The sequence below is a fragment of the Convolutriloba macropyga genome, chromosome 11 (genome assembly GCF_964194025.1).
Source record: "Convolutriloba macropyga chromosome 11, txConMacr16.3, whole genome shotgun sequence".
Taxonomy (NCBI): domain Eukaryota; kingdom Metazoa; phylum Xenacoelomorpha; order Acoela; family Convolutidae; genus Convolutriloba; species Convolutriloba macropyga.
This window is the reverse complement of record NC_134478.1, coordinates 15,525,512-15,544,122: the sequence shown is the minus strand read 5'-3', so window position 1 is coordinate 15,544,122 and position 18,611 is coordinate 15,525,512. Positions and strand designations below refer to the sequence as shown.

Genomic DNA, 18,611 nt, shown 5'->3' with positions numbered 1-18,611 from the left:
ACAACCAGGCAGTAAAAGAAACATAGAAATCATTTTAGGCGTAATTTATAGAACCTATTGTAATGTAAATTGAGTTTCGGTTTTAAAATAATATTTGGATCCATTCTGTTTCGCCTCCCCCGTGTTTCTTACGCGCCCCGTTACAAATAAAATGTTGTTATATAGCAAATCACTGTGAAAAAATAGCACGTGCGCCTGGGAACGTAAAAAATATAAGCCCACTAAGCTAGTGGGCCGAAACAGAATAGATTATAATATTCTTCACGTGCGCCACTTTGACGTCGATTCTGACCATTATCTGAATTTTTATCATATTTCTGAGTACTTTTCTTTTGCGTATATATAAAACGATGAGCGACTGAACTCTTTTACAATAAGGTAATTTTTTCCGTTAAAGTCAATTAATCAAAACGTCTGAAAATTTTAGACAGTTGTTTCAAAAGTTATAGGAGTTGTCTCCAAACTTTTTCAGGAAATTTTATGATTAGTTTTTTGTCGGACCTGACATGTCGAACCTGTCAATAACATCGTTTCTCAAAAGCAAATGTGAGAATAACGAATAACTTCACACGATTATTGTCGCTCATGTGAGAACACACTGTGTTCAACTATAGAGCACAAAATATTGTGTGATTTGACCATCTCGTAAAAAATGCGTGACCTAAATCTTTTGGTTTCCCGTTATAGCCCCCCCCCCCCCCATCATTGTATGTTTATAATGATGCGGGTTTAATATAAGTTTTTTAACCACTATGCTGGGGGGGGGGGGGGGCTTTAATGGGAAAGACCCAATTTTTTTCCTCTGTAAAATACTGTGAATGAACTTACTCGACATCAACATTTGAGATGGCCTCCAGCATTTCATCATCTGCCCTCGTCCATTTTGGATCGTTAATCATGTCCTGAAAAAACACGGTAAAATTATTTAGGAAAAATCTGGTCTAAAATTTCTACTCAAACTTTTTCTTAAAAATGACGAAAAGAGACAACACGCACATCTATTGTTGTTTGTATTTCTGCTATTATTGTTCCGACCCCTCTTGAGGGGGGATGAACTATATACTCAAATGGGTTTTTTTTGTTCAGAAAATTTTGGCCGATCGAAATATTAATCGTAGAGAGTTGAGACTGGTATCATTAGAAAGCTCGTCAAGCGTAGAATATAGAATTAAAAGGACTTTTTGATTTTCTTTTTTCTACAGGGAGTTATCGCGGTTTAAAATTTTGAGAAAATAGAGTGAATTCCGTTGATTATATTCACATTTTCCGGAATTTTCTACTAAAATTTTGTCAATTTTGTTAAAAGTTGCTAAAATTTTTCTAAGAAAGTGTTGTTGATTTCATTTTTAAAGAAAAAAAATATTTTTGACTATTTTTTTTTTTAATTTTTTTTGTCGAAAATTCTGGCCAAATTTTTCATACTTTTTCATGAAAAACACCACGAAATAAGTTTCTTTAGTCCACATTGAATAAATTACAGGAAGTAGACACCCGAACACCACCAACACAATCTTTGTAGGCTCAAAAGAGGGCTATTTCTACTTCAATTTCCGTTGAGTGCTCTTTAATTAAAACTTCTCCCTTTTGCTAACTTTACTCGTTGATTATCAAAAACGAATCATTTTTTAAATTTCCTACGTAAAAGATTAACTATATCTTTAACATTCGGAACAAATATTTGTTCCTAATGAACAACCAATAATAGCAAAGCTAGTTTTGGGCCAATCTTAGACTGTTACAATCCAAAAATAATGCCAGTTGTAATCAGTCGGTCTCTTTTAAATTTAAATTAGACTATCTTTTTTATATTAATTAAAGAACAGATCATTTTCAATCAAATCTCAATAGCGATAGGTCCGATTGGCTTCCTAAGCAACTCTTTTAAATGAAAGTAAAAGTTAGTTTTTTACTTGAAAGCTTATGTTCGTTTTGACTTTTAAAAATATTTGATTTGTAAAAAAAAATGTGATCTTAATTTTTGCATAATTTTTCTTAATTTTGTCAACTTGTAGTTTAGTGTCAGCAAAGACAGAAAGCTACTTCTCTCTACTAATTTAAAATTTAAACTCTATTGAGTTTTTTCGCCTTAAGTTATGGTTCTCTGGCTTTGACACTACTAAACTTTTTTATTTTTAGGTATTTGCCCATTTTTCACGTTTTCTTTATTTGTCACATTATCACCTTAATAAACGTTCATATATATCATTACTGGCGCCTAAAATAAGAAATATTTGACAATAATAAAATGTTTACAAATGCAGATTATTGTTTCAACGGCCTCGACACTACTTTCTCGAAGAATTTAATCGAATTTCACAATTTTGTCTTTGAAAGTCGTTTTAACTTTGTCACTTTAGTCGTATCTTTCATGTACAATGACCAGGTTTCACTGGCTTGTCATCGAAGAAAAAATGAAACGATATTCTGTTATTAGCAGATATCCAATGGCTTTCATGAATTTGAAAACAAATGATTTTCAAAATAAAAAAAAACACTTTATAACTTCGCAATTTTGTTCCTCCTTTTATCTGTTTTTTACCTAATCTCGTTAATTACAGGCCAAATATACCTTTATTGGTGTCAACGGAAGGGGTGGAAAGGGATTGGTGCCACAGCAATTAATGTTGTTAAAGGATTTGTTATGACTTTACTGGCTTCGAAAAGGGTTTTTCAAAACAAAAAGTAATTTAATTTTTGAGTTTTGTCATATTTGACGTTTTTTGTAGACGTAAGACATATTCTGGATAATTACAGATCTTACAGGATTCTTTTGGAAGGATAAATGAACTTATTTATTTATTTGATTTTCTAATTATTGCCTTTCATGACTTTGGAAATAATTTTTTCGAAAAAAAATTATTACTTAATTTTGCTTTTAAGTCTGCTTGTTACCTTGTTTCATTAATAAGACTTTACATGAAACATTATTGATGTTAGAAGAAGGTGCAATCAAATATATTTTAAGGGCCAAAGTAAGACTTTACGGCCTCGAGCTTCGAAAGCGTTTTCTGGAAAGTCACTTTTTGTTTGTTGTCTATTTGTTGTCCTTTTTGTAACTGCATAAAAAATTGATTATAGACAGTTTTTATTGCCCTTCTACAGCAGCATTTGTAATTGTTAACCTATGGGACATTTTAGTTGACGTCTAATTGTTTTCATTACTTTGTAATTAATTGTTTTTTTTTAAAAAAAAAAGCGAATTTTGTTCTTTATTGTCTAATTGTTATTAAGCCTTAGTTTGGACTGGTCTCATAATATCTTTTCTGGTAAATTAGAAGTTATTTTGTTTAGTTGCAGTTTTATCTGACGCTATTTTGACTTTGTTCTAATGTTTTGTTTTATAAAACGGACAAAAAGTTTTGATGTAATAAAAGTTTGCTGTTGTTGTTTGATTTTGCTCTTCGTCTTGATTCGCTTTCTTAATACTGGCATATCTCATCAATCTGATGCATCATTTTTAACTCCACTGATTTATTTGCTTTGGAGGCTATCTTTTCGTTCATCCACCAATTTTTTTTGAAAATTATTTGAGTTTTTTGGCTTTTCTATCTGTTCCTCATTTGGTAGAAAATTATGCCCAAATTGTGGTTGAGCGGGGTCGGAACTTTATGTGCGATCGCACATTACCGAGCCTAATTGTTACTATTACTGCCAGCATTGAGAAGAGATAAGTTTTTAAATGTTTTTGTGTAATGTAAGACTTGGGATAAATACCGTTGGAAATAAAAATTTATCCACTTAAGAACCCGAAGTCTTACAAATATTCACCGCTAGAAGATTTCCTGTGATCTTTTAGCGGTGAATTATTGTAAGAATTGCGAGTTTTTGGCGGTGATTATTTTTTGTCATATTCAACGTATTCAACGCTAAATCCGCAATTCATTACATTCACTGTAATTCACATTCACCGTAATTCTTAAAATTTTTTTCAATTTTCAGCGTTGACACTCAATTGCCAGTGCTGAAGTTCATTGATTCAGCGCTAAGTTTTGCTGATTCAGTGTTGAAACTCACTGATTCAGTACTGGCGGTTGCTGATTCAAATGACTGAAAAGCCAATTTGACTGTGAGTTTTCTTACCTGTACACACTGATCATCGGAATGCATCTGGGAATATCCCAATTCATAGTCCACGACCTGACACATCTCTGTGGCATTGGTTGAGTTCACTGAACAGAAAGAAAGGAAATTTGTGATGCAGTGCAGAAATAGTTACCCAGCAGGCAGCTATGTGAAACATGATTGGGTTTCCAAGTATTCTATTTAGCTCGTTAATGATCAGAATTTAGGCAAACTTCGTTCATGTAGTTAGACTTTAATATGGCGCTCGTCCATGTAATCAAAAACGCACTTTACCCCCCCCCCCCCCCCCCCGCGTTTTTAATTGTCTGATCAGTAACGCACACCTCGAATTGAATACAAAAGAATTGAGTACTTGGCCTGTAGAAAGCTTCCATGGACAAAATGTCGAAGTAGTCGTGATAAACTGTCACATTCGCAAATTGGGTCCAGTTCTTGTTCATCATCTGCATTTCCACGAAATCCATATCCACGTACGCCTTCAAAACCCCAAATTGCTCATTTTTCATGGTCGTGTTCACATAATCTTTCGTCAAGTTCAAAAATGCGTCTAAGCCCGAAGAAGCACAATAACCACTACACTGTAAAACGTGTTCGTAAACTTCGGTTTCTCCAACCGCGCATAAGAGATAGTTCGACGCGTCCTTATTGGCCAGCGACTGCATTACGTAATCGTAGTCGAGAAATGAGTACACGAAAACTGCCGGTTTCATTTCAGGCATTACATCACTGCTCGAGTTGAAAATTGAAAACAAGCCAGTTTTTGTACTGATAAGAACTTTCAGAGTTCTCGTAGTATTCGAAAAGGGAATTGAAAATAATTCTTTGTTTGTGATTTCGAATTCGGTGCTTCGTGGTTCGTTCACGGTTTTTTTGAAAGACCACATTCCGTATTCCATGGAGAAGTTGGCTGATTCTTTGTAGAAAGTGTCGCCGCAGATCCATTCGGCGTCAATGTTGTACTTGATGTTGCCAGAATAAGTCTCACTGTTAAAAAGAGAATTTTAAGTTGAGAAAAAAGAAAAGGTTTTCAATCAGCAAACATACTCGGCAGATTGCCGGAAAATAGCCGCCGTTGATTCCCATAACTCTATTGGGACTGAAAGAAAAGAACAAATCAACAAAAAATGATTTTTGTATAAAAACAATTTTAAGTGCGATTTATTTTGATGTCATTTCGTAATTGAACATACTCCTGTCTCTCAATGAGAGGCTACATGGTCTAGTATCAATACCAATAAGCATTATAGATAGTAACTAAAACTTATGAGAACAAAGTTCAAGTACCGGGAACATAAAAATGGGCTTTATGGGTTTATCCCGTTTCTATTTCTGACTTTGATTTTTTTATACTGACTCTTTTCATAAGAGTGAAACTAGCCTAGAGAAGTCAAAAAGATTTCACGCAAAATGTCGAAAAAGCGGCAAAATGGGTAAAACGAAAAAAAGTTCGACAAAGTAAAAAAAATTAGGAGCGCTATAATGGCCGGCTGAGAAGATGAAGGAGGCTTTTAAAAAAACAAAGAGAAGGATAAAAAACTTTCAAACAAAATTTGGAGAGAAAGAAAAACAAAATAAACATTTTTTTGAAAAATTTGGTTAAATAGTGTATGTAAATCTTCCCGTTCTGAGCTTTCCCGGGGTGTTTTAAAAAGATGCCGGGGCAAACCAAATTGCACATCAGCACCCCGGGGGCTTATTCAACACCAATTGAGGGCATTTTAGGTGTTCTGGGATGTGTCACGTTTTCAGCCATTTTGTTTGAAAGAGAGAATAAAAAAACAGAGCAAAAAAATTTTTAATAAATGCTGAAATATTATTTTTTCATTTAAAAATTTGTTTATCCTAATGCTACTTCTATTCACCGCTCTCAAATAACCTTCAATTAGAGTAACACACACTCACTTGACCTTATCTTTTTGAATTAAAGTGAAAATGTGTCGTTTTTGAGAGTGAAGTAAGTCACATGCGACCAAAAAATTTTTCATGTTAATGAACAAAATAACTCGCTCCAATAAGAATACAAAATGACGTCAGGCACGAACTTCAGTTGAAATTGCAGGAATGAATGAACAAAAGGCAGAGTTGATGTTATTGTGACGTGGTATGGTTGTAATAAAAATCTTAAATAAAAGACGACGATATAAAAAAACCAAGAAAAGGCCAATAATAGCCTCAACTATCGCTTCGCGGCTATTAATAATATAATTTCACCCCTATAGCGTTTACACCCGCAAATTTTACAACCAACAATCTATTAAACCCTACAAAAGCCTTTTTTGTATGTTAATACGGAAGATAGTTACCAAAAACTTACGTACCCCTGGGTCATTGCTTGTTGTTCCAGTTATTTATGAAACAAAACCTGAGTGAAATTGAAACATGGGTGAAAAAAAGAAGTGATATGATGAACCGATGAAAAACGATCAGCAATTAAGCTACAAAATAGTGTCAAACAGGTATTTCAGTATCTTACTAGTCAATGTGTTGGTTGAAGTATCCCAGATCATCGGGTAATTCCAAGTCTATATCATAGCAGATCTTGTCTGGCATTGAGGGCTCAGAGGACATCTGGCCCATCATTAGTGACGTCATCAAGTTGTCATAATCACCCGAACAGGGCCACAGGTCAATTACACCTAAAGGCCATTATAGTGTTACATAATCTTAAATCTAACTAACTATATAAGTTGTTAGTAAGTTGTTGGGATGGGGAATGTACTTAGGACAATTTGTGTGCTATTATTATTAGATTGTGTACTAATAAAGTAAAATTAAAATTGATTCCTTTTGTTTCGCTTGTTTTGTTGCTCTGAAAAAGGTTTGGAGAATTCGACTACTTCCGTCAGGTTTTGAAATGATTGTTATAATGCCGGGCTTTTGTTGACGAGAAGTCACAGTGTCCTTGACATAAGTTGTTATAGGCTACTTCTATATAGCATAAAAGGGGACCTTACTAAATCTTGTCATTCAACTTGCATCTTGCTTTTAATTTTTCACGGAATCTAATGCCAATCTCAAATATTCAAAATTTAATGCCCAAAAACTCCAAAGTTTAACCACAATTTTTTTGAAGCTTCAACTTAAATTAGGTTTGTTTCGGGTTATCGCAAAAAATCTGCTTTTGGAGATAGCGAAACGCAGAATCCGCATATTTTTACTATTTTTCATTCCATTCTGAGATTTAACGAAAGATCTCATTAAGACCTGTGTAACTCCAGTTTTTTTTTTAAATCTGCAAACATGTAAATTAAACTAACCACTTGGTTAATGTTACATGTTAGAAATTTATTAATCAAACATTATTTTTTTCTAATTTATAACAAACTAAGGTTCGGTTTTCGTAAAATAATTTAATGAAAAATATGTTTAAATCCTGCAACTCTTCTGTCTATTGGAACTCTTTCGTGTCGTTTAAGCATTTCCGCTGTAACTTTTTGTTTAAATTTGGTCTTCGACGTTTCTTTTCTAATTGTAATTGGAAGTGTGTTCCATTGTCGAATAAAGTTACGAACAATTGAACCATTACTCCATTTTGACTTACATTTTTGTTCTAAGAAAAGGTTTTGGGTTCGTTTGTTTACAATAATAGGCACGTTTTCTAAAAATCTGAAATGTTTATTAGAGCGATTTCTTGTTTGCTTTCTTGTTTGCAACCCGTACCTAACTTTCAGAGTAATTTAATTCAATGCTGAATCAGGAGATTTTTCAGAAACAATTCAGTACTGATTCAGAGTCTGTTCATGTCACATTTTGCTCTGATGTTCTCTGATTCAGACTCTGAATCAGACTCTGAATTATTCTGATTCAGACTGATTTCTCATATTCTCTTAAGAAACAATACAGTGATGAATTTCTAACCCATATAGTCTTTAGGCTCAACGAAGTCATACTCCGAATTGGCTGACATCTTCAAATGGTAGTCATTATTAATCGACATGTCCTCGAAAATGTCCGAATTTATTTCCAGATTCAAAGTGTGACCAACAACTGGAACTGACAGGTAACTTGTTGTCTGGGTGCTCATCATGATTGAACTGCCACCGTAAGAAGGATAATCTGACACTTGATCCTGGATTTCGAACTTGAGGCCCAATTCTGACATTATGGTTCCCATGTACTCGGCGGTGAAGGACATGATCTTAGGACTCGCCAGGAACCCAAGGAAACCTTCCAAAAGAACCAACTTAGCAAATAATGTTAAATAGATTTCAGTATTTTCTCCCAAACTTTCATTTTTCAGCACTTTTATTTGCTTAAAATATTTCTACTTCATTCCGTAACAATGCAAACCAGCTTGTCGTGACAGGCATTTGGTTTGTTTTTTTTCTTGCTTTCTTTTCAAAAGAAGTGCTAATTTTTGGTTTCACTTGCGCGTCGGGTTCGCAAAAGATACCCAGTGAAAAGAAACTGCATACACCTTGCCATGTCAGGCAGGATCTTGATAACTCTTGCAAAATATGAAACATCTTGCCCAGATCTTGATAGGCAAAAATTTCTTGGATCACCTTGGTAAGATCTTGACAAAATCTTATCAAGACATGGCGCGAAATTTTCTTGGCACAACTTGTCAAGATCTTGTTTCTTGATAGCCATGCAAAGATCATACAAGTTCTTATATATCTTGATGTTTTCTTGCCATGTAAAACAGCTAGATCTTGGCAAGATTTACAATGTTTTATCATGTTTCCTATCATGGCTATCAAGTTTCATTTTACTGGGTATGCAATCACTAAAATGTAAACTAAAATCAAAAAGATCCCAGAAGAGTTTTACTGGACAAATAATAACTCGCTGCTGCTCCTTGTAACTTTCATTAGTCTCTCCAAGTAAAACTTGTACCGTTTTCTCCGAAGTCGAGAGTGAAGTTAAGTTTGAGCATTTCTGGTACTTCTAACACTTGATAGACACTGGAAATTGGTTCCAGAAGTTCGCTTGGATCCATCAGGTAAACTGGTCGACTGCAACTAGACCAAGAAAGGAGTTTCTCTCCGGAGTTGGAGTCGCTGAAAAGAGATTCCAATAATTATATTTTTAAGCAACATTTTAATCTATCAAATTTGTCCCCAAAAATTTGCGTATTCTAGCAGATCAGCTAAAATTGCTTGATTGTGTTCACTCAATTGGGGGTGATTATTAACCCAACACCGGTTTGCTTATTCCTCTACATTCCAATAAAATTAAGTTAGCATTATTCAAATTTTTGCGCAGCCGATGTCATCATTTGTTATTTGTCCTTCGTTAACATTTTTCGGGTGTACCAAAGCTAGAATGCAATAAACTTTTTCCATGGGAGGCTTGTTCCTCATATCTAAAATATCGAGCTGCACATTGTGAAGCATTTTTGTTTCTAATATGTTTTGTCGGTTATGAGCGAGAGGCAATCATCTGCATATATGTCAGTAGTGGGTAAGATGTGCTATGCAGTCAACACAAAAAAATTGAAAAAGACCGCCGTGTAGGTGGTTTTTTCAATTTTGTGTATGGTCGCTGGAAAGCACATATTACCCACGTCTTGTGCCTAAGGGAGTCTTTACACTTCCAGAGTGCGAAATTCAACAAGAGGAATGTTCATGATGGTCACATTTTGTTTGACCTTGTGATATCTTCAGTTGGAATTATCCGTCTTAATTACTACCCCGTGTCAGTATTTCAAAACCCCCCTCCCAATTTCTTCTGAGAACGTCTTGTGATGAGATAATTTGCTGAGTTGATTGACCTCCTCGGTTTTAGGATCGGTGAACATTTTTATAAGAGCACAGAATCTGGACGCGCCGTCGGCGCTTCGGTGCTCTCTTTTTAAGTATTCCAAGAAGCGTTGGTCATCTTTTAGTTCAGTATCACGTACTCTTACTTGCTTCTTCCAAAGCAGAGTCAGGCATCGGAGGTTACTTCATATTCGTCTACACGATGATTTATTTTGTTTCTGCTGCCCAAGTCACTAATTGTTTGATCATAGTACATACCTTGCTAAAAGAGGATCTCAGTTTTCATCAAAATGTTTATCAAAGTGAGCAATTTAATGTTGTCTTTACAAATCTGATAGGGAAACTTCATGATTAGGCATATCTTTCTATAAAAAAAATGTCAAACAATGGCCACTGTTTTATCAAAAGTGGGATATTTTGAAATTCCGTTAAAAACTATCGTTTTCTCGTAGTTTTGAATCCAAGAGAAGTCGTACTATTTGTGGTGTGTTAGCCAAAAGCTAGTCAGAATTTACATTATCTTGGTAAACTATTAAATTTGAGCTTGAATTTCTGTTTTTACAGCAAACAAGGGGTGTATGTTTGCTTATTTCAAATGATATGAATTCCGAGTGGATGAATTATGAGAAATTCTGAGAGAATTCTCAGAAACGAAATCTGAAATAAATTTTTTAACTTAATCGTAAACATAATTTTCATAGCGATTATACTTCCCGGGTCGAATTGGAATGGTTAGCTTGCAAGAATTTGATACAATTGTTACATCAGTTCACGCTACGAAGGCCAATCTGAGCTAAAACTGAGAGTGGTAAATACACTTCACAAAATCGTCAAGTAAACTTAGACTACTGAACACGAGGTGCGGATTCAAGAGAACGAAAGTTAGCCTGATTTGGCCTAAACTGTAGTAGTGCTACCACATACAACACCAAGCTCAAACATATTTAGCGCTATATGATGCTTTCCTACTGTACTATTAGTACATGTTGACATAGTGAATCAACCAATCAGGCTATGCCAACTGTCAAGCAGTATAAACCAGCACTATAAAAAGCACTGAATTTGTAGTAGAACCGAGGATATAATCAACTGAGGGATTCTGACTCTGCGAAGAGACAATCCACTGGTTGGCCATTCACGCCCAGCAGCAGAGGAAAAGGCGCGAATGACGACAAGCTCAGATGCGGGCGGCGACTAAATGCTTAGGGATATCGCTGAGATCCTCTTTTAGGCAGAAAGAGCTAATGCATAGCTTAAATCCTCACAATTATGCGCTATATTAGAGTCACTGAGTACTCGCTCCCGATTCAATATCCCATCGTAGCCATAAAAATCTTTTTTAAAAAAACATAACAATTAGTCCAACGAAAAAATAATCAGGCGAAGAATTTCATAAACTATTTTTGTCTGATTGCCAATAATTATCTCTAATATTATTAACGGTTCAAATCTGCAGAATACCAAGCTGGATTTCATTTTTAACTCTTAAGAGTGCTAATCAGAGACTCAATAATGCTCATCAAGTGCAAACGTACTGTTTTTTTACATTATTCATTTTTTTAAATGCTTTAAAATAAGCTGAACTTTTGCCTCAACACAATAGAGGGCACAAAAAAAACTTTTATATATGTGCAAAGTAAGAAAAACACGCAAAAAAATTGCAGGAACCGTTTAAAGAATTGTTAGTAGCTATTATTTATATAGTGTCTGCAATTTTTCGCGTGCTTTTAGGTGATGCCTAAAAAAATATAAATGCTTTTAATTGTTTTCAATTTGCTCAAACTAGCCAAATCCTGCTGTGTGATTCGTGTCACATTTTGTCGGCAGCTGGTTTAAATATACAAATACTCATTAAAAGACATTTTTCACTTCTCTGTTTGATTAAAAATCAAAAATGATCGAAAAATCTTTTTAGTATCTTTCGATAACTCGTAAAGGTGGTTAATAATTTTTTTGAACTTTTTCCTTCACACTTTTTTCTGCAAAGCCGCCAAAAAATTGTCATGCAATGGTTATCTGCAAAATTTACGTACAAATATTGCGTCTTTTGCTTAGGATAAAAAGAACAGAAATAAAAAGAATTAGATGCTAAGACAACGTTTGTAAGAAATGTAAAGGAACTCACGTCAACTCCATGGACATCTCGCATTTCTTTTCGGCATCTGTTTGTGTTGTCATGGGTTGATAGTAACCCACAAACTCATACTTATCTTCACCTCCGAACAGTTCTGCTGTTGCTGTCGCCTTAAATTAGTCACAGCAAATGGGCAGGGCTCAGCATTCCTTGTTTTTTTTTTTCATTTTTAGCACAACTAAATGGCTATTCGGAATTCGATTTTAAAAAATGGTGGTTTTTGTGATATAAATTTGGTAAGATAATCCATGTTTTGTCAAGATCTTGAATCTCTTGGCAAGGTTTATCAAGTCTCAATTCACTGGGTAAATTCTAATTAATAGCTATATTGGAAACTTAAGCACGGAACCAAGATCCCACATAGTAGCATGAATATTGCCGTTTTCAACACATGACAGAGGCATATAATATATAATACGGCAGTACTTGTAACTTACCAAACATTGATATTCAATCAAGAAGAACATAAAAACATAAGTTGTTACTCGAAAATGTATCGCAAAAATTAGGCCAGGATTTCATGTTTTCTTGACAGACGGGACTATGAAAAAGAAGAACGCATTAAACTGCTCACATTATTAATAGCTGACCCATACTACAGCTTTCAATTGAAAATAACAATGATGTATTTTTGACCTAATACCACGTGATGAAGGTAATAAGGAACTGCTGAAAAGATTATCTTTACATTATTCATAATTTTTGTTTCAAAAAACAGGATTGCATTTTAAATAGTATGACACTATTCTATTTTGAAAGCTGTATGCAGCTTCTGCCACTTTCAATTAATTTTCTTCTTTGGGGGAAAAACTTAGTTATATGAATATAAGTTCTTAATGTCACGCAATCTTGGATAGTGCTTCAAAACTTGTATATGTTCAACAAACAATGTCTTTTTTTCATTAAAAAGTTTTCCCTGTCCTGAGATCTGTGACAAATCTAAGTCCAAGTTTTAACGCTAAAAAAACGTAATCATTTTTGATAACCAAAATTAACCAGGGCACCGTCCAGTTTCTAATTCAACATTTTTGGTTAACTTTTCTTACCCTAAAAGAGAAAAATAAATGGGGGTTTAACTTTTTATTGGAAACTGTTGCTCACCTAGAAGTATGCAATGAGCGTACAATTTTTCGACTTATTTTTCGAAAACTATCCTAATCTCATAATTTGCATAACTACTTGTGTTAATATAGTGCATTTTAAATTCAAACTTTCATTCAAATTGTATTTTGATTTTAGTTAAAGAAGAACACAAACCCCATATCAGGGAAAAAACAATTTTTTCAAGAGTTGAGACCATAAATTTTTTCGAGAGCTTTCAATAATCGAAAACATCGAGAAGGTAAAATACTTCAAAAAAAAGCATTGAAATGATTTTATCTTGAAGAAATGCACGGTTTTAAGAATTTCCCAAGCCCTGCCTTGAAGCCTGGTTCCCCGATGTCATTTTCAGTGACTTCCATCTGGGCTGAGGCTTCAAAGAAAGCGGATCCATCCGGAGAGAGCGCCTTGGCTGTCATCTCAACTGAGGTCTAAAAAATAAGATTTAAATATTAATCTAAAGTGCAATAAGTACTAACACTTCCCAATGAGCTAAAACTTGATACTAAATAGTAATACCAAGACATTTGATTGAAGTCCTAAATTTCGATTGCGATCGTAGACCAAAACCACCTCTGAAATCACCTCTGGGGTGGGAGTGTATGGTGCGACCCAAATTACAGGGCCTGGAGCCATTTATAATTTTACGATAGTCAGGACAAAGTCGCGCAATGATATGATCAGAGGACATGGTCTCACATCAGACCCAAATTGAGATATTATCAGACTATCGAGACTGAAATGATCTCTGATCAGACTTTTCAGACCAAGATAAATTCTGATGAGACGGTATCCAGAGTATGGTCCAGATTATAGTGCGCTTATGATCACACTCAAATTCAGACCATTGTCCAGACTATAAACAGACAATGACCAGACCTTCCAGACCGAAGTGACTTCTGATCAAAGACTATACTTAAAGACGCAGGAGACTTTAAGTATCATTATAAATTAAGCATTTCATAAAAACCGATAACTACAGCAGAAGATTCAAGGAAGTCAATTGAAAATCGAAAGTGTTTTTGTGGAATAAAAACTTTACAGAAGTTTTTAAATTGAAAACTTTGCATGCTAAGTTTGCCGGCACCATGATTGAACTTCGACAGTTATTTACAAGAAACGTCTAAATCTACAGTTTCTAATACTTTTTACAAAAGGGCCGACGACTTGTAAGCGGTTGAACTCTTTTGTCTGGATCGTTCCGATCGGACACAGGGGACTGCAAATAAGTATCTGGTCAGAACAGATATTTTTTTTGGCTCGTGGCAGAGCCATAATTAACTACTCATTAGGAAAAATAGAAAAAATGCACAGACTCAAGTGCGCTCAACATGGCCTCTGATGAAGATCGAGTGCACTCGATACGGCCTCTGATCAGACTCAAGTGCGCTCCAATCCGCCTCTGATCAGATCTTTCAGACCGAAGTGACCTATTATTAGATCTTCCAGACCAAAGTGACTTCTGACCTGACTTTCCAGACCGAATCGACCTCAGATCAGACCTAAATCAGATCATGACCCAGACTATTTTGCGCTCGAGCTATTGTCCAGACCCTGTTATTTCCGTCTGGGAACACACGGGTGTGCGCTCGAGTGGGTCTGATTATAGCTCAATTTGGATCTGGACCTCAACCTGGGATAGTCTGATCATAATTGGCACAAAAGTTTGATCACAGAGCAACGATTAAAAATTTTTATTCTATCTGATTTTAAAACTACTCTTTATGTTGACTCTAAACTTGCAACAAATTATGGATCGCACGAAAGTCGCACGAAAATCTGGGTCACACACAAATGTCTGATCAGAGACCGCTGTGGTCTGGGCCTGTCTGCTCAGAGATAAAAATCTGGACATAAACTGGTCAGAGGTGCTTTGGTTCTGGTACCTTAACTTGAGTTCGTTTCCCACGCCTTCCCCCGTGCACTTAAATGACGCAATATATTTTAACTTTAAAATAGATTGAGCTCATACCGCTCATTATAAATTCAATCGGTCAACATTCTCAGTGGAAAGAATGCTTGGCATCCTTGATAAGTAACATACTATAACATGGTATACTCATAGAAAAACTAGAAAACTTTTTTATTTTTTTGTCTAACATCTTTTATTAGAGTCAAAACAAAAAAGAAAAAAGTTTACAAACCTCGGTAGGGAAACTGTAATCGAAAGAGAACGTGGCTTCAGTGTCTCCAATGTTATCCAGGGCAATCTGGACTTTATCCGGGAATGATTCGACAGTTTCCATGACTTGCATGAACTTAGAGTACAGAGTCATTCCCATGTTCATGATCTCTTCGTTGTCGTAGTCGAAGTTATTGTGTCTCAACACAGCTGACAATTTGAAGGGCGAAAGAATGAACTGAAATAAAAAAAAACTACTGAAAACTTTTTCAAAGACCTGTCCGCCCCAATAAAAAATTTATGAACAAATAAAAACCAATGAAACCAATGAACAAATAAAAAATATGAATGAACAATCTAATATGCCTCTTTACAATAACAATGGTTTTTACAGCCTATTAAGAGGTAAGAGGTGGGACTAGCCTATAAAGTAAAATGGTGTTTAAGTTCCAATTATTTATGTGTTCATGTATTTGTTCCACTAGGGGGGTGTTTGTTGCTTCTGAATCATTTCTAGAACTGATCAATTGATCTGCAAAAATACCGCTGAAAACGAGTTCTGAATATCTTATTTCAGGTTTTTCCACGAAACTCCAGTTTATGCTCATTCAAATGTGCGAATAACAAATACGTGATGTGGCCATAATTGTTACTATTGTGACCAGTTTAACTCAGTTTTTAATGCCAGTACGATTACAAAACTGTGAACGTTAAAGCACACATTTTTTGGGTTGCCCTACAGCCTGAGAACAGTCAGAAAACGTAAATGAGAGTCTTTGCTATCAAAAAAGACTAATTTTGGAATATCAAGTTACGCAGTAGAAAAAAACTAGCTGTTAACAACCAAATAAAAATTTTCTTGCTTTATCAAGTTTTGAGATTTCTTCGCCATAAATTAATACTAACAATCATCGCCGGAAGCTCAGGTTACATAAGCGAGCAGAATGAGTAATTTCAAAAAATGTTTGATTTTTTCAGGTTTTAGTTTCCACATGAAAAAAAATTGCACACCTTTTCCAGACATGCCCAATCATTAAAAAGTAATAAATTCCAACATTTCCAGTACTATTGTTTTCAAATAAGTTTTGGATGAGCAACTTAAAACTACAACTTTTTAAAGACGCCAAATTAGGAAGTTGCACTTTTGTAAATTTTTAATTTATGAGGTCAACACGGGAAGTTATTCTTGCGTGCGAGTAACAAAATTCTTGATTTCTTTCATTGTTATCCACGCTTTTTCATGTATACTATTGCTCTACTGGGGGGGGGGGGGGTGATGCTTCTGAATTGTTTCTAGAACTGATCAATTGATCTGCAAATATACCGCTGAAAACGAGTTCTGAATATCTTATTTCAGGTTTTTTCACGAAAATTCAGTTTATGCTCATTCAAATGTGCGAATAACTAATACGTGGTGTGGCCGTAATTGTTACTAATGAGACCGATTTAACTCAATTTTTTACGCCAAGTACGATGACAAAACTGTGAACATTAATGCACACAATTTTAGTTTTTTAGGGTTGCCCTACAGCCTGAGAACAGTCAGAAAACGTAAATGAGATTCTTTGCTATCAAACAAGACTAGTTTTTGAATATCAATTTACGCAGTAGAAAAAAACTGGTTGTTAACAACAAATTAAAATTTTTCTTGCTTCATCAAGTTTTGTGACCACTTCGCCATAAATTAATACTAACAATCACCGCCGGAAGCTCAGGTTACATAAGAAAACAGAATGAGTAATTTCAAATAATTTGATTCTTCCAGGATTTAGTTTCCACTTGAAAAAACACCTTTTCCAGAAAGGCTCATTTATTTAAAAAAAAATATATTCCAGCATTTCCTGTACTATTGTTTTCAAACACAGGTTTTGGATGAACAACTTAAAACTAAAATTTTTTAAAGATGCCGCATTAGGAAGTTGTATTTTCATAACTTTTTAATTTATGAGGTCAACGCGGGAAGTTACCCTTGAGTGCGAGAAACAAAATTCTTTACTTCTTTCACTGTTATCCACGTTTTTTCATATATACTATTGTTCCACTGGGGGGTGATGTTTCTGAATCATTTCTAGAACTGATCAATTGATCTGCAAATATACCGCTAAAAACGACTTCTCAATATCTTATTTCAGGTTTTTACCGAAAATCCAGTTTCTGCTCATTCAAATGTGCGAATAACAAATACGTGATGTGGCCATAATTGTTACTATTGTTGCCGTACAGCCTGAGAACAGTCAGAAAACTTAAATGAGAGTCTTTGCTATCAAAGAAGACTAATTTTGGAATATCAAGTTACGCAGTAGAAAAAAACTAGCTGTTAACAACCAAATAAAAATTTTCTTGCTTTATCAAGTTTAGCGGGTTTTTCGCCATAAATTAATACTAACAATCATCGCCGGAAGCTCAGGGTACTTAAGAGAACAGAATGAGTAATTTCAAAAAATGTTTGATTTTTTTAGGCTTTAGTTTCAACATGAAAAAAATTGCACACCTTTTCCAGACATGCCCAATCATTAAAAAGAAATAAATTCCAACATTTCCAGTACTATTGCTTTCAAACAAGTTTTGGATGAGCAAATAACAAACCTACAAATTTTTAAAGACGCCAAATTATGAAGTTGCACTTTTGTAATTTTTTAATTTATGAGGTCAACACGGGAAGTTATTCTTGCGTGCGAGTAACAAAATTCTTGATTTCTTTCACTGTTATCCACGATTTTTCATGTATACTATTTTACCACTGGGGGGTGATGCTTCTGAATCATTTCTAGAACTACTCAATTGATCTGCAAATATACCACTGAAAACGACTTCTCAATATCTTATTTCAGGTTTTTACCGAAAATCCAGTTTCTGCTCATTCAAATGTGCGAATAACAAATACGTGATGTGGCCGTAATTGTTACTATTGTGACCAGTTTAACTCACTTTTTAATGCCAGTACGATTACAAAACTGTGAACGTTAAAGCACATATTTTTGGGTTGCCCTACAGCCTGAGAACAGTCAGAAAACGTAAATGAGAGTCTTTGCTATCAAAAAAGACTAATTTTGGAATATCAAGTTACGCAGTAGAAAAAAACTAGCTGTTAACAACCAAATAAAAATTTTCTTGCTTTATCAAGTTTAGCGGGTTTTTCGCCATAAATTAATACTAACAATCATCGCCGGAAGCTCAGGGTACATAAGAGAATAGAATGACTAATTTCAAAAAATGTTTGATTTTTTCAGGTTTTAGTTTCCACATGAAAAAAATTGCACACCTTTTCCAGACATGCCCAATCATTAAAAAGAAATAAATTCCAACATTTCCAGTACTATTGTTTTCAAACAAGTTTTGGATGAGCAACTTAAAACTACAACTTTTTAAAGACGCCAAATTAGGAAGTTGCACTTTGTAATTTTTTAATTTATGAGGTCAACACGGGAAGTTATTCTTGCGTGCGAGTAACAAAATTCTTGATTTC

The 18,611-nt window shown here is 34.8% G+C and overlaps 1 protein-coding gene across 2 annotated transcripts in view; it reads right to left on the bottom strand.

The window, feature by feature from the left end:
- Positions 1–18,611, bottom strand: part of LOC142349426 (uncharacterized) — a 63,238-nt gene that overhangs the window by 1,869 nt on the left and 42,758 nt on the right. For both annotated transcript variants that reach the window (XM_075400971.1, XM_075400972.1), the window contains exons 10-18: positions 15,168–15,383; positions 13,344–13,454; positions 11,914–12,032; positions 8,923–9,086; positions 7,942–8,250; positions 6,557–6,719; positions 4,436–5,067; positions 4,081–4,169; positions 829–902 (exon numbers count right to left, since the gene is read on the bottom strand). In XM_075400971.1, the coding sequence (XP_075257086.1) occupies positions 829–902; positions 4,081–4,169; positions 4,436–5,067; positions 6,557–6,719; positions 7,942–8,250; positions 8,923–9,086; positions 11,914–12,032; positions 13,344–13,454; positions 15,168–15,383 (1,877 nt within the window). The remainder of the gene's footprint in view (positions 1–828; positions 903–4,080; positions 4,170–4,435; positions 5,068–6,556; positions 6,720–7,941; positions 8,251–8,922; positions 9,087–11,913; positions 12,033–13,343; positions 13,455–15,167; positions 15,384–18,611) is intronic.